The 14,721-nt window shown below is 43.5% G+C and overlaps 1 protein-coding gene across 1 annotated transcript; it reads left to right on the forward strand.

The window, feature by feature from the left end:
* Positions 1-270: 270 nt before the first annotated feature.
* On the forward strand, positions 271-11,522 carry SLFN14 (schlafen family member 14). The gene is made up of 4 exons (XM_061390365.1): positions 271-1,350; positions 3,038-3,166; positions 4,891-5,605; positions 8,094-11,522. Exons 1-4 carry the CDS (start codon positions 297-299, stop codon positions 8,926-8,928), a joined length of 2,733 nt encoding a protein of 910 aa, XP_061246349.1. The 5' UTR covers positions 271-296; the 3' UTR covers positions 8,929-11,522.
* Positions 11,523-14,721: the final 3,199 nt, after the last annotated feature.

Below are 14,721 nucleotides of genomic sequence, written 5' to 3' on the forward strand. Positions count from 1 at the left end.
GGATAGGGGGATGGGAAGGAGGCTCAAGAGGGGAGGGAATATATGTATACATGTAGCCGATTCATGTGGTTGTAAAACAGAAACTAACACAACACTGTAAAGCAATTATACCCCAATTAAAAAACAGTGATATCAAAGATGATTTCCAACACTAAAATCTATGTCCAATAATTTACAGCTTTGAAGAAAAGTTTATAATTTACGGAATTCATGTTAATATTGAAACAACATTTCTATCCGAATTATTTATTGGAACCTGTTTCTGTTATTGTTTGTGGTGCAGAAGGGCTGCTGAGATGGACAGCCTCAAGATGGAGACGGAAATGCTTTATCCTGAGATAACCGTAGACGTGGGCAGAGTCACTTTTGGAGAGGAAAACAGGAAGAGGATGACCAATAGCTATTTGAAAAGAACTGAGAATTCTAGAATCATCCAAGCAACGTGTGCACTGTTAAATTCTGGAGGGGGTGTGATCAAAGCAGAGATTGAGGATAAAACTTACAGTTACCGATGCCACGGACTGGGACATGATCTGGAAACTTCTTTTCAGAAACTCTTCCCTTCAGGTTCACAGAAATACCTTGACTACATGCAGCAGGGACACAATCTTATGATTTTTGTGAAGTCATGGTGCCCAGATATTTTCAGCCTAAGGATCTGCAGCTTGCGCTCCAATTTATATCAGAGAGCTGTGACTTCCACCATCAACTTGAGTGCCCACAGCGCCCTGGAGCTCCTCCGAGAGAAACAGTCTAGAACCCAGAGAGGAAGATCAACGATGCAGGAGCTACATTCTCAGAAAGCTCTGGATAGATACATGCAGGAAGAGGAAGACATGAGGATGAGTGCCTCAGAATTTGTTAAAAAGGATAAGCTCATGTATAAGGAGAAACTCAACTTCACTGAGTCCACACACGTCGAGTTTAAAAGGTTCACCACCAAAAAGATCATTCCTCGGACTAAAGAAATGCTGCCTCATTATGTCTCTGCATTTGCCAACACCCACGGGGGATACCTAATTATCGGGGTGGATGATAAGAGCAAAGAAGTGTTTGGATGTCAGGGAGAAAAAGTGAACCCTGACTTACTAAAAAGAGAAATAGAAAACTGCATAGAAAAATTGCCTACATTCCACTTCTGCTGTGAGAAGCCGAAGGTGAACTTCACTACCAAAATCTTAAATGTATACCAAAGAGATGTCCTGTACGGTCATGTCTGTGTGGTCCACGTGGAGCCCTTCTGCTGTGTAGTATTCACAGAAGCCCCGGATTCCTGGATCATCAGGGACAATTCTGTCACGAGGCTGTCGGCTGAGCAGTGGGTAACCATGATGCTGGATATTCAATCAGGTAAAGCAGAAGAGAAACCATTGTTCAATCAGGAGGCAGAAACTTCTGTCTTCATTTGGTTATTTGTCCAGGTAAAGAATGGGGCTTCCCTGGTGGATCAGCCGTAAAGAATCCACCTGCCAATTCAGGAGACGCAGGTTTGATCCCCTGGATTGGGAAGATCCCCTGGAGAAGGAAATGGCAACCCACTCCAGTATTCTTGCCTGGGAATCCCATGGACAGAGGAGCCTGGCGGGCTACCATCCATGCCATGGGGTGGCAGAAGAATTGGAAATAACTTAGTGACTAAACAACAAGGAAAAAAGAACAGAAATCTGCTTTTGCTTACAAATCTTCTCCTATTTAAGAGTGATTTTCTATATTTTTAGTTACAAAGACTCAGAATATGAACTGTGTGAAGTCAAGAAAAGCCTGTATGCCATCAGCCATGAATTTGTGAAATTTCCTTTTTTATTTTTCCTTTAAGCTTTTTAAAATAACATTCTTTTCTTAAAAGTTAACTTGTGGGTAATAGGAAACCAAAAAATACAAGAAGCAAAAACCAAAGTCATTCATAATCACAAGCAGTTTACCATTTGATGTATCCTTTTAGGTCTCATTTTTATACGCTGTAAAGGTCTGCTGAAACAAATTTGCAGGCTGACATTCCTACTCTACAACATTCATTTATAGTCTCTCTAAAGGTGATATTTTAGAGAAACGCTGTTTAAGAATAGCTCTCCACTAATTCTTTCAAGGGAAACTTGTTGACAAATTTGAATTGCTTCAGTAAAATTAGGAGCCCATACCTTGAACCATTCTCAGGGCTGGGGGCACCACCAAGTGGAGAAAAACTAAAAACTTATGCAAAAGGAGGTGCTGGGGAAGGGGGTGTGGGAGGAGGACTTTGTGTTTTCACTTCTTTTCAGTTTTGCTAAGCATCAGTCCTGGTGATTTCAGATCAGCCCATAAAAGACTTATAGGCTGAATGAAGTTTATCGATTTGCCTCCAGGGTCATTTAGTTCCAGATTTTGTAAAAAGAAGCTTGGATCAAGACTTGAGTGATGTTATTGGACTATGCTTTTTCTTATCTTAAATTAGAGTTTACTTCACAGACAGACACACCAAACTAGAGATTCTACCACTTCTTATTCTTCTAAACTTGGCAGGGGTGGGGGGGGGGGACCTTTAACAACTATCACAACATAAAAAAAAATTACTGTGCTTATTTTAAAAAAATTTTTTAGGCTTGCTGGACCTTAGTTCCTATATTGGACCTTAGTTCCCTGGCCAGGGACTGAACCCATATCCCCAGCATTGGAGGCAGAGTCCTAACCACTGGACTACCAAGGAAATCCTGTGGTTACTTTTTCTGCCATCCCACCACCACCACTACTAGAAACCTTTTCTCTTTAGAGGTGACCTGGAACCAGAATATTAGAATTGGAAAGAACCGCAGGGACCACCTGCTCACCCTTACAGGATAGAGAGGAAAATGACTTGCCTGAGATGAGTCACAGGTGACTTAGAAGATGCATGGCCCTGCAGGAGTCCCAGACCTCCTTCCTAACATGCATGAACTGTTGACAGCGTAGGAAGAGTGAGGGCAGCCCAGGCACGACACATGTCATGCGTCAACTGTAAGAAGAGCAATAGAAAAGTTCTTTATCATCTAAAATGATGCTTTGTGGGCTTTTTTCTTTTTAGTTCCTTCCAATTTGGAGGCTGACCACAGCCTTCACCTGATTTCATCAGCTTCGTCTCCCCTAAGAAGCCTGTCATATCCCATCAAAGTCCTAGAATTTAAGGAGGCTCTCCAACAGCACCTGTTTCCAGGTATTCCTTCTTGATTTCAGCTGAGGGGACAATTTATTTCCTAAAATTAAGTCGCCGGTGGGGGGTGGTTGGTAGCAATTCATTCCAGACTTCCTCCTTGGAGAAGGTCAGATGTAGGCTCAGCAGACACAATGGTCCTGAACTAATACACATAGTGAACTCTTGTTTTCAGTCATTAAATCCACCCTATACGTCTGTGTACCTTTGGGCTTCCAGTCACAGATAGCTCTTTTTTTCCCTCCAAATATGAGAGAATAAATTTGAGAGAACTGCCCCCCTGGCTTTCCAAGGCAAAAGGAAGTGAGCCATGGGGTCACCTGGACGCTTCCAGGCGAGAGTCCAGGCAGAGTCTAAGGCAGAGTTTCTCAATCTCGACCCTTTTGACATTTGGATTAGATAATTCTTTTTTTATTAATATTTTATTTTTAATCGGAGGATAATTGCTTTACAATATTGTGTTAGTTTCTGCCATACATGAACATGAATCAGCCATAGGTATACACATGTCCCCTCCCTCTTGAACCTCCCTCCCACCTCCACCCCATCCCACCCCTCTAGGTTGCCACCAAAGCACTGGGTTTGAGCTCTCTGCGTCCCTCAGAAAATTCCCACTGACTCTCTATTTTACATCTGGTTTGAGGGAGGCTGCCCTGAGAACTGGGGAAGGCAATGGCAACCCACTCCAGTATTCTTGCCTGGAAAATCCCATGGACGCAGCAGCCTGGTAAGCTGCAGTCCATGGGGTCGCTGGGAGTCGGACACGACTGAGCGACTTCACTTTCACTTTTCACTTTCATGCATTGGAGAAGGAAATGGCAACCCACTCCAGTGTTCTTGCCTGGAGAATCCCAGGGACGGGGGAGCCTGGTGGGCTGCCGTCTATGGGGTTGCACAGAGTCGGACACGACTGAAGCGACTTAGCAGCAGTAACAGCAGCAGCAGCAGCCCTGAGAATGGTAGGAAGTTTAGCAGCATTCCTGGCCTCTAGCCACTAGATGGCAGTAGCACCTCTCCAGCTAATAAAAGTCAAACCATTTCGACAGTCCCAAATACCCTGCTGCTGCTGCTGCTAAGTCGCTTCAGTCGTGTCCAGCTCTGTGCAACCCCATAGACGGCAGCCCACCAGGCTCCCCCGTCCCTGGGATTCTCCAGGCAAGAACACTGGAGTGGGTTGCCATTTCCTTCTCCAATGCATGAAGTGAAAAGTGAAGTGAAGACGCTCAGTTGTGCCCGACTCTTAGCGACCCCATGGACTGCAGCCTACCAGGCTGCTGCGTCCATGGGATTTTCCAGGCAAGAGTACTGGAGTGGGGTGCCATTGCCAAATGCCATATTGGGGGCAAACTTGCCACAGGTTAAGAATCATTGTTCCAAAAGGAAAGTTCTTAGTTTCCCCAAAGCATCAGTTTTCTTTCTCCCTCTCTCTCTCTCACACACACCCTTAACAAGAAGTACCTTCCTAGAGTTACTGGGTCGTTTAGGGTTGAGGACAGAGTGCTAGAAGGCTGCTCTGTGAAGACCCCTTCCTGATTGCCCTTCCCTGCATGAGAGCTGTCAGAAACAGGGACTTCACAGCCCTGGCCTATGAAGAGGAGGTGCTTTATTTGGAGATAAGGAAACTTGTCCTAGCCACAGTTCTATGGCTAGGCTTACTTCATTATGAGGTCGCAGGAATATTTAAATGTCTTAGAAATCTTAGTAACCTCTATTCCTTGAATTTTCAGTGACACCGGAAAAGATTCAATTTAAACCAGAATCCCTCTGTAAGAAGCTCTTCTCAGATCATAAAGGACTGGAGGAATTAATGAAGACACAGATATATCCTTGTTCTCAGGGGTTTGTGATAGTTTCCAGAAGCTGGGCGAGTGATGTCGGCTTAAGGAAGGAGCAGTATGTCCTGTGTGATGCTCTCCTAATAGCGGTGAATAGCCCCCCGGTACTCTATACAATCTTAACAGACTCCACGTGGACTGGGGGGCTGGTGTATGCCCAGAACACTGCTCGTCAGTTAAAGCAGAAACTGGGAACTGTTGGTGGTTACACGGGGAAAGTGTGTGTCATTCCGAGGCTGGTGCACCTGCCTGGCGCACAGCGCAAACCCAGCGAAATCACCTTGCGCTATCCCCAACCCTACAGGCTTGCTGACGAGGATGAAATGGAAAAACTGTTGCAGGCACTTATCACGGTCTCGCTGTGCTCTCGATCCCTTCTGAGCGACCAACTGGGCTGTGAATTTTCCAATTTGCTCGTAGCGGAGCAGTGTGAGTTACTTTCACAGAGCCTTCAGGAGACACGAGAACTGTTTGTCCACTGCTTTCCAGGAACCAGAAAGACAGCACTGGCCATAAAGATCATGGAGAAAATTAAGGACTTGTTCCACTGCAAGTCCAAGGAGATCCTCTATGTTTGCGAAAGTGATGCCTTAAAGGATTTTGTGACGTAAGAACTTCACTAACTAAACACGATAAATGCAGTTAGTCAGTCTTTCAACAGCATTGCACCAGTAATGCGTCTTTAGTGTAAGATTGTGCAATGCCTTTGATGCATACAGGCAAGAGCCCAAACTATGTATACATTTGCAAGTGATCAAGCAGCTGAGCTAGAAAAGACCACTTTGTAGTGTTCATGCTTAAACATCTCATTATCAATTAGCCACATAGGCATAACTTTCAATTTATAGAACTAGAAACATTTTTCCCCACAGTCTATGGCCTTAAACTTAAGAAAGGCTGAAACGAATCCATCTTGCTTCACATATGCTTTCTGCTTGATATTTAATGTTTTAATAGGGTGTTTATATGCTTTCATAGGATATTTCAGTCAATTAGACATTCTACCTAACACGAACTTGATTTTAAATACCGTTTGATTTCATTTATAAAATATTTTTATGTGTTTGACTTGTTCTGATTCAATCATTTTAGAAACCATGCACATTTGCTTCTGATTTAAATTTTTAGCTTTCAATTTAGTAAAAGAAATTGGATGTTATTCAATCCAGCGAATGAGGGCTTTTAGTTTTTGGTTTGCTTGACTTATTTATCAAGCTAATCTTTTGTGAGCACCATTTGTATGCTAGGTGCAGTGTACATTTAGTGTTTAGAGGAGGAAAATACATTGAAGACCTTGCCATAAAGCCCAGTAAGAGAGACAAAGAGAAAAATAATCAATGGTAATGTATAATTAGTGTAATAGTAAAGATGTGCTTAAACTTAGCTTAAGCTGTAGTTTGGTCAGCAAATACTCTCCAATGAAGGACATCCTGACTTCTTTTTTAAGAAGTCAGTAGGAGAAGTGCAATAATTGGGGGCTTTTTGGGCAAGGGACACAGCAAGTAGAAAGGCATGGAGATGAATCAGAATGGTAGGTCTGCCTGGAGCAGTGAGGAGCTGTGGGTGTGTGACAAATGATGAAGTTGGAAAGGAGGCAGATGGCAGATAATGAAGGATCTTGTAAACTGTGCTGAAGCTATGTTCTTTCTTATGCTTTATAGGTAAGTTTTAAGAGAACCCCAGTCAAAAGCCAAGTTAAATCCAACAAATATCAATGAGCACAATGTGAGGGGGATACAGAGATGGCTAAGACTCAGCGCTTTTCTTCAAGAAGTCTACACTGTCCAAACTGGAAGGAAAGAACTTGAATAGTTGTGACTCAGGGGTTTGTGATTCTGGACAAAGGGATTAAAGCCCCAGGGACTGCACGTGCAAAATCAGGAAATCTGTAGGGATGGGTGATATGACTTGAGTCTAAATTAGAGGAGGCAATAAACAACTAAAAATTTTTAGGTACATATATGCATGTATATCTATTTATATGCTAAAATATACTATAAATGAAAATTGAGCTAAGTAAGTAGGATGGTAGCTCCACAGAGGCATAGCCCTGTAGACTTGGTACCCTACCTGACATTCTGACATGTCATGGAACTCAGCAACCTCTTGATGCTTTCCTAACCAAAATCTAGAGAGGCTTCTGGCATTGTACTAAAAATAAGTGGGGAAGGAGGATTTTCTTTAGAGGAACTTATAGGAGCCCATATTTCTTTTTCATATGAACATTATGATATGCCTCTAGGTGACTGCTTACCAGCTCTAAAAAAGATAGAAAGTAAAGAAATAGTATTAACAAGTATAAATTCATTTTGAGATTTCCCTTAGGTATAAGGAATTTGTCTTTAGGGATTGTTAAGCAGTAGAAAGGGACTGTAGTAGAAATAACAAAATCTTCTACCTGAGTTCATTTCAAAAGTCTCACATGCTGATTTAACTTGATAACTCCAAGGATTAGGGTTTGCAATTATGTGTTCTGTCAGGTGGGCTTCCTAGGTGTACAGAATCTGTCTGCCAAGCAGGAAACACGAGTTTGACTCCTGGGTCAGGAAGATCCCCTGAAAAAGGAAACGGCAACCCACTCCAATATTCTTGCCTGGAAATCCCATGGACAGAGGGGCCCAGCAGTCTATAGTCCGTGGGGTCGCGAAAGAGCTGGATGTGACTTAGCGACTGTGTGTGCATGCTAAGTCACTTCAGTCGTGTCCAACTCCATGAGACCCTATGGACTATAGCCCACTAGGCTCCTCTGTCCAAAGGATTCTCCAGGCGAGAATACTGGAGGGGATTGCCATGCCCTCCTCCAGGGGATCTTTCCCGACCCAGGGATGGAACCCCCCACCTCCTACATCTCCTGTATTGGCAGCCAGGTTCTTTAGCACCAGCGCCACCTGGGAAGCCTGACTTAGCGACTAAACGACAGCAAATGGTGTCAGGAGCCTTGTAAGAAGAGCATTTTTGTAGTATTCAGGACACTGCTGAATCAGTGAATCAGCTTCCGGTGAATCAGTCTCTAATGCCAATCCAGAGAGTCATAAATGCATGGTGTTCCTTTTATTTGTATGCCTGAAGCCCTGTTCTCTCCTTCATCCTTACAGCCAGCAAACGACCTGCCGAGCTGTGACCCGGAAAACCTTCATGGGAGGGGAGTTCCCAAAGGTCAAGCACATAGTGATGGATGAAACTGAACATTTCTGCAGTAAATATGGTGACTGGTACATGAAGGCCAAGAGCATCACCCACCCAAAGGTGAGGGGTGCTGGAAGTGGAAACCCACACCACGGGATTCTCTGGCTTTTTCTGGACCCTTTCCAAGTCCATCATGGAGGCGGCAACGGCCTTCCGCCTCCATCTGCTCAATTTCCTCGGAAAACAATCACCAACGGGATCCACTGTGCTCTGGAAATAGCGATGCTCATGAAAGAAGAAATGAAGAGGCTCAAGGAAAATCCTCACCCCAGCGTGTCTCCAGACACACTGGCGGCATTCAGGGAAGCTTCGTATGAGGAAGCAATGCGTGCCCAGGCTTTGCCTGGGGTGTGTGAGATAGAGACCAACCTGACCACAGAAGAAATCGCGAGACACGTGGCAGAAAGATGTCACCACCTGTTCCAGTGTGGCTATCTGCCCAGAGACATAGCAATTCTGTGCAGGAGAGCAGAGGACAGAGGACGCTATGAGCTTGCACTGCTAAGAGCGATGGAATTATTTGAGACCTGCGGAGCCACAAAGGTTGTGTTCAGCCAGGCCTCTGGTGTTCTGGACGGTCACATTGTTTTAGACAGTATTCAGCAGTTTTCAGGCCTGGAGAGGAATATTGTGTTTGGGCTCAGTCCAGAGTATGCCCTGTCAGAGGAAGTTCATAAGCTCTGTTTTGCCTCGAAAGCCATCAAACACCTCTACCTGCTTTATGAAAAGAAGGCAACCTTCTGAAAATTATTTCAAACAGTATAGGAAGGGACAGAGAGCAGAGTCTCCCTGCTCCCCAGCAGGTGGCAGCTTCGCCCTTTCATGTGTCACAAGCGAGGAGGTCAAGGGTCAGTCAGAATTGCATGGAGCCACAGAACTGCCTCCTGGCACTGGGCCTCCGGGTCTATTTGCGGTGTCACTGGTCTTTGCCACTCCTCTCCACCTCTTCCCTGGGATTTATGATGGGTCCCTTGCCTCTGGGTTTTCTAATCCAATCCAGCTTTCATCTTGTCCAGCCACAGAAAAGTGAAAGTGAAAGTGAAGTCGCTCAGTCGTGTGCTACTCTTTGCGACCCCATGGACTGTAGCCTACGAGACTCCTCCATCCATGGAATTTTCCAGGCAAGAGAACTGGAGTGGGTTGCCATTTCTTTCTCCAGGGGCTCTTCCCGACCCAGGAATCGAACCCGTTTCTCCCTCATTGCAAGCAAACGCTTTTATCACCTGAGCCACCAGGGAAGCCACCAGTCACAGAGGTGCTCCTCAAATACAGAACTGATTTTGTGACATCCCTGCTAATGTATCTCCAGGGAGTCCCTGAAGTCTTCAAGCCAAACTAACTTTCAGGGCTTCCCAGGATAACACTCTAACTTACACTTCTAACGCATCCTTCGTTTTAAGTCCATCTCCCAGTGTTTCTAACCCACCCCCACCTCACTGGCTTATTTTGGAGGTGGAGTAGGGTGCCCTCCAAGCATAAGTCCAGGAGAAAGTGTGGATATATGCTTTTGGCTATCATTTCAGATAAAGCCCATCAGCTTTCCAAGAGGCAGGAGAGCAGGTGGGTGGGCTTAGAAAAGTGCTCTTAGCTGCCTCTCTGAACTGCTTGGGTCACCAAGGCAGCCAGTCTGAACCTGACAGTCGTCAGCTCTCCTTTCCCTGGATTGAACGGAAGAACCTTCCTCTGCCTCCTGTTGCTCCAACTACCTACTTCTGTTTGCCTTTCCTTGGGGGCTTCAGGGTACTTTTAGGTGGGGAAAAAAAATTTCACAATTAATTAGTTTTCTGTTTTCGTTTTTTGGGTTTATTTTTGGCTGCATCGATTCTCAGTTGCGTCATGCGGAATCCTTCACTGCAGCACAATGGACTCTCTAGTTGTGGCCCACGGGCTCAGTAGTTGCAGGGTTTAGTTGCCCCAGAGAATGTGGGATCTTAGTTCCCAAACCAGGGATCGAACCCACATTTCCTGAAAGGCAGGTTCTTAACTACTGAACCACCAGGGAAGTCCCAGTTAATTCGTTTTTGATGAAGCAAGAGATACCAGTATGTTAACATTTGGAGAATTGAAGGTGTATGAATTCTCTACAAATAATTTAAAGGGTCAAAAATGGAGAAAGAATTGGGGGATGAAGAGAACAGGGGACTGCTAAATTTTAGTCATAAGCCTCAGGGCCATTTGACTTTTTGGACTTTAAACTGTTTGCATACATTGTATAATTTTTGATAAAATAATTTATTTTTAAAAAAGAATTAATTGCTATAAGGATTGCATTTGAGAGTCTTTGTCAGTACTATGCAGAGAGTTTGGTCAAACTTAAAGTAGAAGGCCTAATCCAGGGGTTCTCAACCTTGGCTGCTCTTTGTAACCCTCTGAGGAGTTTTAAAAAATATCAGGTACTTCCTTGGTGGTCCAGTGGATAAGACTCAAGCGCCCCCAATGCAGGGAGCCCAGGTTCGATCATCCCTGGTCAGCGAACTAGATCCTACTACATGCTGAAACTAATAGTTCATATGCTGCAACTTAGGATACTGCACGCCACAAGTGAGACAAGGTGCAGCCAAATAAATAAAAACATATAAATAAATAAATATTGAAAATAAACCAAAACAGTCATCAAGTCAGACATCAGACCAATTACATCAGCATCTCTAGGCATGGGCTTGGACACTTAATAAAAGTTGTCCAAATGACTCCACTATGCCTCCAGGGCTGCGGACTCATGCACTCTTCCTTCTTCTGGTCTGTTCTTCCTGTCCCCAGATGTATGGGTGCACTTTTCTCTTCCCATTAGCCTATGAGCCCCATGAGAGTAAGGATGGCACTTACACATATTTAGTTCCCCCAAAGTAACTAGTAGAGTGCCTTGGATATGGCAGGTGCTCAGTAATTATTTATTGAATGGACTTGCTCCTTTCAGAAAATCAGAATCTACCAGAACAATGCTTCTAGTCAATAGAATGAATATCTGATTTTGGAGACTTCAAAGAGGTCAGTGTGGAGAATAATTAACACTGCCATAGTGAAGAATTTAAGAGAATAAAGGAATTTAAACCGTTTTTAGGCAAAGGTCCATGTTGATGGAAGTTTGTTAGATTTGAGTTTGAGATTAGGAATTGGTGGGGACTAAGAATAAATGGCTAACTTGAATGTACTTAGAAGTCTACATTTTTCTACAGACCCTTAATATAATAGGTAAAACAAAACAGTTCATTTGGTCAAATAATATGCCTGCTGTGAGAAGCTTCTAAAACTTACTTTAATATAGAAAACTAACACACATTGTAAATCAACTATACTCCAATTAAAAAAAAGGTAAGATAATTCTATTATGTAAGTCTGAGAACTAGAGAAATGCAAAATAAAACGTTCTTATCAATTTGTTATCCAGGCAAAATTTTTTTCAATTTTGCTTATTTATTTCTATTCTTTGTTGACTTGCAAAAAATATTTTTACATAGTTACTATGAAGTTACAGTCAACGTCATATGCGCGTGTGTGTTTTCCATGTAACCTTTTTGTGAGGCACTGCTGTAGCTTGTATAATTCGTCTCAAGACTTCCTCACTCCCTAGATCTACACCACGTGTGGTTCCTGACATTAGAGGTGGAGTGTGTTTTCCACCCCCTTGATGTGGACTTGTCCATAGGACTTTATTCGGCCAGTGAGACGTTAGTAGTTGTGACGTGTACAGAGGCTTTACCCATCTCAGCATTAGGTCTGCTCTCCTGAGCCTCTGCTACCATCCTGTAAAGATGATGTCTTGAGCAGCCCACTAGTCACGGAGGAATGAGCGATGTCACCTCAACTGATCAGCCGAGTTCCACTGATCTGGCCTAGATCAGCCAAAATCCAGCTGACCTGCAAATGCAGAAGAAATAAAGATTTCCTGTATGACTGAGATTCTAAGTTTGTTTGCTTGGCAGCAGTAGCTGACTAATGCTGGCATTTCCCTATGTTGTAGCACCATCTTCAAAATGGTCATTTTTCAATGGTTGTGTGATATCTCAGATTATACAGTAATCATCCTCCTAATGATTTGGGTGACTAGCAGTCTTACACTTTAAAATCAAGCCAAGCATATATTCTACTCAGACATATGACCTTTTCTTTCCTTGGGATATGTATGGGTCCCCAGATATGAGATGACTGGATCAAAAAGACCTCGATAAAAGATTCGCTTTATTCATACTGGTTCTGATGGACAGTGCTTAAGTCAAAGTGAAGTGAAAGTGTTATAGGTGTTCAGTCAGGTCCAACTCTTTGTGGCCCCATGGACTATAGCCCAACCATGTACCTTTGTCCATGGAATTCTCCGGGCGAGAATACTGGAGCGGGTTGCCATTACCTTCTCTAGGGGGTCTTTCCGACCCAGAGATCAAACCCAGGTCTCCTGCATTGCAGGCTGATTCTTTACAGTCTGAACCACTGGGGAAGCCGGTGAGTGCTTAGAAAATCCCCAGATCATTGTATGTAAACATGTACAGATCTGTTGCCTTAAACAAGAGAACAAAATGCTGACATCAGGTTTTGATGACAAAAGAGGCGTTGGCATCTCAGAAATAGGTGGCTCAGATTATTCTGACTATATGCAGAGTAAAACCAGGATCCATCGCCCTAACCCAGAACCTCAGAGGAAGAATGTAACTTGGAAAATTACAGATAGGAACATGAATTATGCAACCTTAACATTATATATAAATAAAAAAAAAATTCTGGTCACTTAAAATTGATGTTGGGTACTATCCCAGAGAAAGAAAAGACAGGATACTTCTAAACATCAATAGGACTCTTAAAAAAATGTTTTTGGCCATGCTGTGTGGCTTGTGGGATCTTAATTCCCTGACCAGAGATTGCACTCATGTCACGTGCAATGGACTCCTAACCACTGGACTGCCAGGGAATTCCAGATAGGAAATTTTTTTTTTTTTTTTTTGAAGAGAGACTCTGCCATGGAGAAACCCATGTAAGGAAAGAGGAAGAGTAGAGTGGTACACTAGATTTCCTATGAAGCTGAGCTGCCCCAGTTTTGCCCAAGGTTTTGGATAAGTTGAACATCAAATTATCTTCAAGAGGCTTCAATGTGAAATAAGCACAAGATTTACAATAACCATTTGTTACTATTTACTGAGATGTTATTATTGATACAACCAGCTACTATTTGCTAAGCCTTGGCATACATTCTGACAACTCTATGAGGTATATCATATACATATTCCAGTTTCATAGATGGTACAACTGAGGCACAGAGAATTTAACTTACTTAAAAGCACATGTCAAGGTATCCAAGCTGGATAAATAAAGCATTTAAAGAGAATCCTTGATTTAGTCATCTCAACTCTGAGAGCATAGAAATACTCTGAAGATACTCCCCAGAGGTGAGAATACTCAAGTTTGCTATCAGGATCCTCTGTCAAGCTGTCATCTCTAGAAAGCATTGGCCGCCACTGGAAGTGAAAACAGCTGAGTAGTCTCCACTGTTTCCTATACTCAATATCTGTCATTTCTCCCAGAGCCTCCTGATCATTCTGGAGAAACCTGAATTTCTTTTTCTGCAAAGCTCAGGATCAGACTCAGGTCATATTCCTGACCTGTCCAAGATCAGGGACTCCTAACATGAACTGGCAAATCCCCTCTGAGACTGCTACATCTTGGCTTCTCATACTGCAAACTTGGAGGAGCTTCCTGGTGATTTTATGTAAAATTCCAATCCTTCTTCTTTCAAAGTCCCTTGATCGGGGCGGGGGGGGAGGATATATATATATATATATATATATATGTCCTCATGACTGAGCACGCGAGCACAGTCATGTCCGGCTCTTTGTGACTCCATGGACTGTATCCTGCCAGACTCCTCTGTCCACAGAAATTTTCAGGCAAGAATACTGGCGTGGGTTGCCATTTTCTCCTCCAGGAGATCTTCCCAACCCAGGGATCGAACCCATGTCTCCTGCATTGGCAGGTGGGTTCTTTTACCACTGCACCACCTGGGAAGCCCCATATATATATCCTGCATGCGTGTGTGCATGCATGCTAAGTCTCTTCAGTCGTGTATGACTCTGTATGACCCTATGGGCTGTAGCTGCCAGGCTCCTCTGTCCAGGGATTGAACCCACCTCTTTTTTGTCTCCTGCATTGGCAGGCAGGTTCTTTACCTTTAATGCCATCTGGGAAGCCCTCTCTAATGACATTACAGAAAGATTGAAAAGCAGAGAATAACAAAAGAAAATTCATCTCTGTTCCGACCACCGTATCACACAGTTGCTTTCATTTTTGTTTATTCATTTCCAGTGTTAGTCCATCGGCAGATATATTTCAGCAGAGTTGTAATCATAGTATACACTGCATTTTGCATCCTGTTGGGGTTCGTTGTTCTGGAGGTCTCTTTCCACTCTGCAGTCTCCCATTGAGACCTTGTCCACATTTATAGCCAAGGGAGGAGCAACTTTTGGTGTAGCAGAGTCTCTGATGTTCCAGTTGATTCCTTGGCCAAACCTGCCTGAATTTACCCCTATAGAAGAAGAAGATGACGTAAAAAAT

This window comes from Bos javanicus, chromosome 19 (genome assembly GCF_032452875.1).
Source record: "Bos javanicus breed banteng chromosome 19, ARS-OSU_banteng_1.0, whole genome shotgun sequence".
Lineage (NCBI taxonomy): Eukaryota > Metazoa > Chordata > Mammalia > Artiodactyla > Bovidae > Bos > Bos javanicus.

What these genes read in the sequence shown, in the direction of transcription:
- SLFN14 (XM_061390365.1), top strand. Translation starts at nt 297, where the DNA reads ATGGACAGCCTCAAGATGGAGACGGAAATGCTTTATCCTGAGATAACC. An exon ending in GATGCTGGATATTCAATCAG is followed by an intron (nt 1,351 to 3,037) that starts GTAAAGCAGAAG and finishes TTTTCTTTTTAG; the next exon opens with TTCCTTCCAATTTGGAGGCT. An exon ending in CCAACAGCACCTGTTTCCAG is followed by an intron (nt 3,167 to 4,890) that starts GTATTCCTTCTT and finishes TTGAATTTTCAG; the next exon opens with TGACACCGGAAAAGATTCAA.